The 10,870-nt window shown below is 48.1% G+C and overlaps 1 protein-coding gene across 1 annotated transcript; it reads right to left on the bottom strand.

Annotated features, from left to right (window-relative positions):
• Positions 1–9,734: 9,734 nt before the first annotated feature.
• Positions 9,735–10,444, bottom strand: LOC127923370 (induced myeloid leukemia cell differentiation protein Mcl-1-like). The gene is given in 4 exon segments (XM_052507370.1): positions 9,735–9,795; positions 9,797–9,840; positions 9,922–10,172; positions 10,261–10,444. Coding segments are annotated over 4 exon segments (540 nt in total).
• Between the last annotated feature and the right edge of the window lie 426 nt (positions 10,445–10,870).

Below are 10,870 nucleotides of genomic sequence, written 5' to 3'. Positions count from 1 at the left end.
AAGGTAATCTTCACACTGTCTCTTACAGGGGACTGAAGATTAGGCCTCTCGAACATAGAGATTCTCAGCAGACCGAGATCACGGGCAGAGCTATCTCTGGCCGACATGGAAACGAACACTGTGTTAAACTGTGAAGAGGACCTCAACACCAAGTGCTGCTCGGGGTCCAGTGCAACTGTGTGGGCTAGGGACGTCATGGTGAACATCACCGTGACATCGACCTCCTTCGAGACGCTCAAGCGGTTTCCCGAGCTGGTAGCGAGTCGCATTCGGCATCAACCAGTTTGTCATAGCCCCCATCGATTCCGATTTCAAACGAGGCGTTCGGATCCGAGCACCCCAGGGATACTGGGTATCACGTCGGCAGTACACAGGCTCAGGGACTGGAAGAGGCAACAGATAGCGGCAGGCATATCTACTGTCCCAGCAAAGGCTGGCGACAGAACCAGGCGCTCCGCTTCTGATGTCAACATCTCTGGGGTGATGAAGTTGGACAACGTCGTCATCCACATCCCGGAAACCCAATACAAGGACCCGGCCTCTGGTTCAAAGAACTGTCTCGACCCCCAGTACAACATAGGTTTGAGTAACACGGTTGTGTGTCCCGGGCTCATAGCCGCTCACGGCACTCTGGGTATATTCAAGGAGCCCCACAAGGAGCTCTACAGCACGAGCTACGATAAAATCTACATAGCCGATTTGTACAAGCTCGAGTCGTGCACTCCGGGAGAACCCAGCAAGAAGGCTGCTATCTCCACGACGCCTCCTCAGGTGGCAGTGAACATCAACACCTTCATCCCCACGACAGACCGTAACCACTACATGGTAGGCATCCTGGATTCGGAGCAAGTTGTGGAGTACGTGCCTCCTGTGAACAAGGTGTGCACCGCATACAACACTGGGGAGATCACACAGCATGAACTTGGTCTGGGTGGTTGACGGCTATACTGTGGACAAACCCGTGGTCGAAGCGGAACATGGGGTGATAGTGAAAACCGGTGAGCTCTCTACTTCGTCTCCAACTTCACCCCCGGGCATAGACTACATCAACCTTAACGTGAGCTGCCACTTACGACGTGGCGCCTACGGCCCCTGTCTGATTGCCATATGCGGCGGAGACAACAGTTGCAGGAAGGACTACGGGAGACTCTGCAACTCAGCGCACGAGATCATCAACGCTCGCAGGGCCGGAGAGCTGATGAGGGAAGGGCTCGAGGAGCTGAAGCTGTACAGGAGAAGAAGGCTAGGATATGCGAGCTGCCTGACACCGCGCCCTTCCCCTTCTGACAAACCGCAGGAGGCCCTGCTAGGCGCAAGAGGTTTCTTGGGATCGGTGAGGAGCCTCAGCCTTGGGGCTCGCGTGTACGTTTCAATCGGTGGACGTCTTGGAGGGTCAACTGGACACACTTAAGAACTCATGCGTCTCCGTGTCAAATACCTTAGTGGAAGTGAGCAACAAGCTCGACTCCAACATAGCCCTAGTCAATGGTAGGATCGACGACCAGGAGAAGAAGATACAGAAGAATAACGACATCGTCAACAGGAACTTTGCCATGATGAGGACGCCATGATGAGGAACACGGAGGCCGCTGCGTGACACCAACATCAAGTTTCTCGGTCATGGCCAGTTATCAAATGTGGTATGCTCAGATGCAGAGCGTCACCCATCAGATGATGCAGGCTGCAATGCACACCAAGTTCATGACCAGAGGAGTGGAAAATTGTCTAAGGCAGATAGCGTCAAAGCGCTCTGAGCTGCCCCAGCGGCATGGCAGTCATGCAGGATCACCCCGGCCTGTCCGAGTTTCCCACCGTCGGCACGGCCCTGTACAAAGACAGAAAAGCTTTTCATAGCGCACTCAATCCCAGGGACCGTTGAGAAGACCGTAGTAAGAGGGATCATACCCATGCCCAAGATGAGCACGGACGGAGTCCCTTGCTGGCCCGACTACAAAGTGTGGTTGATAGATGGCAAGTATTATGAGCCGTCCGAATGTCACGGCAAGTATTGTCACAAACCCGAGCTTCACGAGAGGTACAGCAGATGCATGAAGGAACCCAGCGAGTGCAAACAGTATGCTCCTTGTCACCGAGGTATTTGCTACCAGGATAAGAAGGTGAGTTGGATGGAGGGGTCAGCCTCGATAGAGATCGAGTCTCCTCCGCTGAAACCCTTCTCCAGGCCTTTACATATCGAGGTTTAAGACCCGTTTCTTTCTCAGATATGGTGAAAGACAGCATCCCGGACATGGAGCAGGTTACTCGTGCCATAAACACCAGTGTAAAAGCTCATGGACGTGAGAAGACCTGGAGAATATCACAGAAACCTAGAAGAGTTTGACAAGAGGTCTGATGTTGAATTCCGGCTAGCAGGGTAACGTTCGGAGGGTGGCTTTCAGGATTCGCCAGTGATGCGGCCCTATGGACCTCTATAGCTATTCTCATGGCTTGGTCCACAGCGCTATCATTGGGGATCGGGTACATGTTTCTATTTGGAGGTGGTGGTGGTGCAGGTGGTGGTGCAGGTGGGGCAGGTGCTTTCACGAACCTTACAAAGAGGCGGTATAAAATGTTATAGACACCAACACCCTTGTACATGTGTGTATAAACTATATATCCCTTTGTACCTTTGCCTATGGATGCTTGAATAAATGTCCTATATGTCAAAGACTCTCTGTGCTTGCGATTGTCTCTTTTATGATATGAAAGTAGGATGGTGGGAGAGGAAACAGGGATAGGATAAAAACACACTAATTTCCAATATGTTTCAGTCATTACACAACTTTATATATTTCACTTTACAAAATGGACAGACATGAACTGAAAATGTATTCAGGAGTCTTCGTGGAGGTGTCAGGGTCACACATTAGGGTTTACAATCAGACCAATATGTTTTTATTTATTCACTTTCTTTATGTAATGCTCACATATGGTCACAGGTGATCTCTATTCAGACTCATTGAAACACCACAGCAATCTTGGTCTCGATATCATGCCTATCTTCTGATCTTCCGTAATTAACTGGCATCAGTAGCACTGCCACAGTCCCAGACGAGACAACTTCTCCGCCTGAGCGCAACAGGACGGATGCGTCTCCCCTTGAGATAACCAAGTCGCCAGGTTCAGCGACTTCCAGTTCTGCTTGTTTCTCAGGGTTCGCCATTTCCTTGGGTGGCTGGAACCACTCACCAGAGTGTTGCCCAAAGAACCAGCCCACTGGGGAGGCTGCCATGCATTTCTTCAAGCGAATGTAGCGGTCAATGATCATGGAACCCTTGACATGTATGTTGCGTATACCCCCGTCGACATCAGGTTCGATCTTGGTATAACCGATTCTGTTCATAGTCAGCTCTTCCGCGTCGTCTTCTTTCTCTTGGGCCAGTATAAAATTAGGAGACAGGACCAGTACACCCTGTGAACCGACGCAGGAGGTCATCCTTCTCGGTATAAACAACCAGGGCGCCAAGCTAGCCTCTGTGTCATAGTGCAAACCCAGGCCCTCTACGATGGCTTTGTCAAATTTAGCCAAGTCTCCTGGACATGAGCACTCTGCCCTTTGATGTTACATGTTCATACTCCCCCAAGCGAACACTGGTGCCATCTCTGGGGTACTGACCAGATCCGTGCTGGCTGATTCCATTTGGTCATCTGGGGTAGACTGGTGAGGTTGCGTTTGTACAGGTTTGCATGGATTACATTGGTGAATCACCTTCAACTTTGATATTCTCATACAACTCTGACACCACGAGCCCTTCTCGTTGTCAGGTTGCCGAGCCACATGGCCATGTACACTGAGCCATCATAGACAGTACGCTTGGCTGGATCACATTCATGACTTGCGGTTGTGTGAGTCATGGCTCTAGTCCACTATCAGTCGACAATCTGTACTGCTATGGTATCCTAAGGGTCTAACACAGTTTTAGGTTTCCAGTGAGCTCTCTTGGTCACATTTATTCAAATGTAACATCCAGCCGAGCATCTCTAACCTAGGCTACTACATCCAGCCTTGCCCTGTCTTTCACAGAGACAACAGCCCTGAATGTCTAGCCCAGGCCTGGTTATCAACCGGCGTCTCTAACCTAGGCTACAATATCCAACCTTGGCCTGTCTATCACACAGAGACAACAGCCTGAATGTCTAACCCAGGCCTGATTATCCAACCGAGCATCTCTAACCTGAGCTACACATCCCAGCGCTTGCCCTGTCTTTCACACAGAGACAACAGCCCTGAATGTCTAACCCAGGCCTGATTATCCAACTGAGCGTCTCTAACCTAGGCTACCACATCCAGCCTTGCCCTGTCATCACACAGAGACAACAGCCCTGAATGTCTAACCCAGGCCTGATTATCCAACCGACGTCTCTAACCCTAGGCTACAATATACAACCTTGGCCTGTCTATCACACAGAGACAACAGCCCTGAATGTCTAACCCAGGCCTGATTATCCAACCGAGCGTCTCTAACCCTAGGCTACAATATACAACCTTGGCCTGTCTATCACACAGAGACAACAGCCCTGAATGTCTAACCCAGGCCTGATTATAAAATAGAAACATACCAAGTGGAATATAGTCAAATGTTTATTTGAACAGTTCAGTATAAATACTTTATTGACAATATAGCAGGTACATATTTTGTGACAGTACAATTATAGCTGTCAAACATGAATGTATAAGGATCTTGAATAAAAGTTGAAAGAGTCATCAAACACGGTCCTTTTGGTGTTATTGTCTTCACCTCAACCAATCTGAAATTTATTTCGCTGTATCTGGTCTCTGATGATAACTTGCTCCTCCTTGGTCATATCAGCAGCAGCCTGCATCCATTCTGTGTCCCGAAGCAGCTCATGAGCCAAGAGTCTCTCTGTGTCATAGAAGTTCAGCAATCTGAAGACTATCCTTCCTCACTCAGGTCACACTGCATCACGTTGGGCATTATGATGTCAGGATCACACGGTGTGCTTGATGCACTGGGGTGGTCTTGGGGACATAAGCGTCTTTGTGATGATCTGGTATGTGGACATAGTCACACTTCGGATTTTACGGCCACAGAACATAACCCTCCCTTCCATTGCGTCCACTATCATCACTCCCCAGGCTCCACATGTCTATAGCACATGTGTACTCTGCAGATTTACGTTTTGGGCAAAATAATTCCGGGGCCCTGTACGCCTCCGTGACCACAGTTGGGCTCATCCATTTTGAGGACTGTCTAGAGAGGCCCATGTCGGCCACCTTCACTGTGAGATCTTCTGTCAGCAGCACGTTGTAAGGAGTCAGGTCCCTGTGCACTATATTCCGTCTGTGCATGTCAGACAGGGCATTAGCCACCTGTAAACTAAAGTGAGCAACGAAACTCAAAGGGAGATACTGTAGTGGCCGGTCTTGTTCGTAGTATGGCTTGACACCGTATCCATTGTGGATCGCGTCACTCAGAGTGTAGGGTACGTAGGACATGAGCATGGCTATCTTGTCATCGTCTACGAAGCAATCGTGCATGTCGATCACATACGGGAGACCCCTTAGGGCAGAGAGACATGAGATCTCTCTCACGGTTGCATCCTCTACGCCTTGGGTGTGATATTTCAAGGCGTACTCCTTCCCAGTTGTCCTACATGTCACTTTGTACACGATTCCATAGGCGCCTTTGCCTATAACGGTGTCTTTCCTGTATTTCTCCATTCTGATTGGTATAGTGGTTACGTTGTAGTTGCTTATATATACCCTCAGTATCTTGACTGTTGAAGGGCCTGGTTTTGATCAAAGGGCTCTGACCAAAGAAGGCTTTCTATTCCAGCTCTGTGTGAACACCCCAACCAAGGCTTTGCAATGTAACCCAGATGCTGACTTTACCTTGGTAATCGGACAATGGTTCCTTTGAGGAACTGCCTATACCTGAACAATCCAAACACCGAATTGCAATGTAACAGTGATGCTGACTCTACCTTGGTAATCGGACAACGTGTCCTTTATAACCGGGTTGTCTGGGTGTCTATTAGCATTCACATACTACCTCTATACGGGCAAGGCGATTAGACTCTGTGTATACAGGAGCCATGGATTCTGACGCGACAGCACTGAGTTCAGCTATGCCTCGTATGAGCTTGAACAACGAAACGTCTACGGGTCTACCAACGCCGACGGGGATGTATGTGAGAAGTAACCGGGTGTATCGCCCCCACCAAGTGGTGTCTGACCATAGACCCGTACATCCCGTGGCATCTGGAGATGTTGGCCGCGAGGCTGAACAACCTGACCTGCGATTACGTGGACGTCCTGGGTATCACCTCCAGTCAGCGGTTCGGGTCCAGATCACCTATGTCGATGTCATAATCTGGTCCTAAGTAAGTGCCACTCTCCGCTCACTACAATCCACGGCTACTTTGAGACTAAGGTGTCTATGGGGATCGAGGATGTAAAAACTCTCATCGGTATCCCGTGTACCTTGTACCCTGTTGCAAAGAAGGACAAAGATACCAATCGAGGCGTCCTGACCTGCGTTGGCACACACGTATTCAATGAGTGCGCTGGGGTTAGATACGTCAACATCTACCCCGATGGAGTCACTGTCCTCAGCCGCTTGCAGGAAGACGGCCGTCGGATATTTGTCAAGTCCAACCACTGGGCAAGTCTGTATCGACATCTCCAGCCAAGGCCAGAGTTGGATTCTTTCTATTCCACGCACCGTCGTTTACAGGAGCCGAACACTTGTTAACCAGCGTTGACAGTTCACACAGGGCGCATTCTCAGATGCTACTTGGTCTGATATAGGTTCTGTTTTCATGTTGACATGTGACACCAGAAATGATTGTGAACACAGTCTCTTGTAATCGAAGATTAAATAAATCATGATAGCAGATGTACTCTGTGTCCCTCGGTGTTATTGTACACACACACACACACACACACACACACACACACACACACACACACACACACACACACACACACACACACACACACACACACACACACACACACACACACACACACACACACACACACACACACACACACACACACACACACACACACACACACACGTTCCCTTCCTCGACCCATTAGCAGCCAACAAGAGAGTTGCTGCACATCTTGCTTATGCCACACGGTTATTCTGTAGCATTGTATTATTTTATTAGTGTTCTTTTTGCAATGGACACAGACACAATGGTACATTGACAAAGTTTATTCTGAACAATATAGCATATAGCAGTGATACATAATACAAGCCAACTTGCTCTATGGTCAGATTGGACCCATTATGTCTCATGTCTTGGTCCCATACATGGGGCTATTCTTTATTTGTCATCGGTGTCAGATGCCGATTGTCCTCCTTCTACACTTGCTCCTTCCATCATCCCGCTGCTCACAATCTCCATTTCATCTATTCCGCATAGTGGCAACTAGGTAGAGAGGAACACACGACACACCACAGTCTTCATCGAGTACCAGACGTCTTCCATGTCATAAACGGGTCCCTCGTTCAAGACGTGTACCATGTTCTTGGGACACCTAGGGCCGGTCTCAATCCTAGTCTGATGCTGTAGAGTTTGATCCATCTCAATAGTGAGGCACACATCAAAGTCGCCTTGGGTCAGTTGTCTGAAGTCGATGCTTGACACCTGCAGCGGAGTCCGTGGAGCCTTGGCAGCAGCACGTAGGGAGTTGAGAAATGAGTTACAGTTCATGTAAGCCCTATACAGATATACGTGATAGGCGCTATGCATATACGAGCGCCGGTGTATATCGTGTACAAGGGCCGTCTGTTCTTCCGTTGCCCTGAACAGAGATCGAAGTCTTGCCTCTGTCCTAGCTTGACATCATGACTTTGAAAGTTACTGTGAACGGAGGGTCTGCTCTAGCACACTCGAGCATATGGTTGAACTTATCATCTGTATCCGTATCATCTCTATTGGTATCATTGGCTGTATTTTTCCAACCTACGCTAGGGAGTGTAGGGGAGGGATGTATCCAACCATGGATGATTCAGTATGGTTATGAAGAAAGCCTAAGACCTAGTTGCCATGTGTAGCCATGGTTGGAGGAGCCAGCCTTGGTTGGACAACAGGTGTGTTGTTGGATACTATAGCCACTTTGAACGGATTAGTCCAATCCAGACATGTTTGGAAGAATCCCCACTGCGGTAACATGCATAGTTGAACATGTCTGCTGTGTGTTGGGGAAGGAGGTGATGTTGGCTACTGTAGCCCTGGTCGGACGAGACACTACAGCCACGGTCTGATACCCATGGTTGGTGTTGGAGCAATGGACTACTGAGAACGCTTTAAAGGCATTGCGTCTCCAGACTGTAACAACACATGCTGAGTCTCTCCTCTAAGCAGCAGAGTTTACATTCGCACCAGGACACTCTAGGTTTACCCTGTGTGTCACAGTGGCAACCATGTCTCATTCACCAGCCCCTGAGGATGCACATCTGGCCACACTCACTAAACAGATACTAGACCTGATGGGGAACGTGAACACTTTCACCTACATGTCCGTCAACGCGCTACTGAATCTAGACACCAAAGGCCATCGCAGACTATACGACGTACTTTGCGCCCTGGAAGGTATTGGACTTCTGAGTAAAGATAGGAAGTTATACACATGGAAACGACAATGGTATCAGTTGCCGATATTTAAAGACAATAGTATGTCACGAAACATTGGAACTGTGTATCGCTATGTGCGCAATAACCCAGGGATGTTCATGGTACAGGACTTGGTTAGGGGATTGGGTATTCCACTACGCAGGATGTATGACATTCTCAGGGTGCTGGCTTTAATTGGTGTTGTCACAAAACTGAGGGTAGGATGCTACGAAACTGCGCCACAGTCGGTGTGTTCGGACCCAGAATGGAAACGGGTTCTGGAAACCATCTGGGGTGGTGGCTCATCTGAAGTGCAAGTCGTGGAGAACCAATTACCAGAGGATATGTCTATTGACAGTAATGACATTGGATCTGACACCCACATCATACAGATTGACTCCCCTGAATTCCCCTTGCTTTATATCCACGATGATGGCGTGGTATGGGAGGCCTATATCGTAGATAATAATTCCGGAGTAGAGTCAGTGTGGCTCTCGGTGGAGTGGAACGGTACCCAGAGAGACTGTTACAAACGTGAAGTGCAGTGTCTAGACATCGAAACTGCGTTTGATGGGTCCAAGGGCACCCTGCGCGACTCTCACAAAAGTGAAGTGCTATGTATGGACACTGAGGACCTGCCATCGTACACCTTTGATACTCACGACATCCTGATGAACATTCCTGAATGCAGGGTTGATTGGACCAACGCAGACAGTCTACTAGAATCCTTATTGTGGTTAGATAAGGACTCTGACAGCAACCCTGAAGCAGTAGTTGATTTTGAACAGGACAGTACCTGTCCTACACCCATGTCTATCACTGATGTACTACACATGGCTGTACTCTGTCTGTAACTACACTGTTGAATTATACCATTGTACATATATCTATGTAACTACACTGTTGACATAAACCATTGCAAATATATCACAAATAAATGCTATGCCTTGATGTATCTGTCTTGTGTACTTGGACGAATGTATAAAGATATACTGTATGCTGCACTCGTGTGGTATTTGTACCAATGTTAGACACCAAACACAAATGTGGTTCACTCATTTATTAGCCTTTACGGTACATAATCGTAACATCATATACCCAATCTCACGAAGTGGTAACAGGTAAAAGGACTCTTGTGAAAGTCACATAACCAACAAGGTCATTGCTGCCCCAATACCAGCCAATCCGACAAAAATCATGAGGATTGGACTCGGGGTCTGCTACTGGAAAGAAGTCCACGAACCCGTTCTGGGAACATTCAAAATAAACATTAGATTACAGGTAGACAGTGACAATGGTGGGGCACGTCTTAGTCATTACTGAACGTACCCAGGAGTTGTGTTCGACTAGCCACTCCTTGTGGTGAGTGAGCAGGTATGCCGATATCTCCTCTCCCACCAACTCCACACAGTTGTCTCTCCCCTTGTCTTTCAAATACTGACACATCGCAGTCCCAAAAGATGTCAGGCTGGCAACACGGCCCCAGTTAACGGTCCCGTCTTGGAAGATGATATGGGCTAGTGCAGTGAGAAACTTCACCTCATCCCCTCTGTCATCCACGTAGAGTATGTTGATCATACCTTTAATGGCCATATCACAAACATGTCAAATGACTCTGTCACTGGCTAGTGTTAGCTGTTGGTGTCAGTGTCACAAGTCAATACCTACCATTGTATGCGTATCTGTGTTTCCCTAGCAATTGGCCAACAACTCTACTCATTGTCGACAGAGCTTTGCTTTCGTTCCACCCAGGTTTCAGAAGTCCCGTATACTGTCCTAGGACGGATTTAATAAGTTTCCTGGTGTTGGTGTCCAGGGCTCCGGCCTGGTGAAGCGCATCACAGGTTTCCATATGTGATATCTTCATTGTGTGCGTTTACGCCTGGATGGCAGCCTATGGTTAGCCTGTGTCTTCAATGGTAGTCTGCAAGCTCACAACTACTCAGGATCCCTTTACAGTGTTGACACTTATATACACATGCAACGTCATGGGAGTTATTCACCCTAGCTCTAGCACTGACAGAGTGCAACTATTACACCAGGGGTAGCATATGCCTTATGCAGTAGACAAGGACAAAAGAGGATATCAAAGGAGTGCTTCATGTTACGTTTATTTAAATACATCAACACTTCATTCAAACTACCGTAGGTGGTAACAGAGCTCATAGAATGTGTTATATCAAACAGGCTCATAGAATGTGTTATGCGTTGTTACAGCAAGAGGTAATTTGCAACAACATAGAAAGGTAACATGTCAAGGTATAAGAGTGATATTCTT

This window comes from Oncorhynchus keta, unplaced genomic scaffold, assembly GCF_023373465.1.
Source record: "Oncorhynchus keta strain PuntledgeMale-10-30-2019 unplaced genomic scaffold, Oket_V2 Un_contig_29434_pilon_pilon, whole genome shotgun sequence".
Taxonomy (NCBI): domain Eukaryota; kingdom Metazoa; phylum Chordata; class Actinopteri; order Salmoniformes; family Salmonidae; genus Oncorhynchus; species Oncorhynchus keta.
Note: the sequence above shows the minus strand (reverse complement) of the source record. Positions and strands in the feature narration are given on the sequence as shown.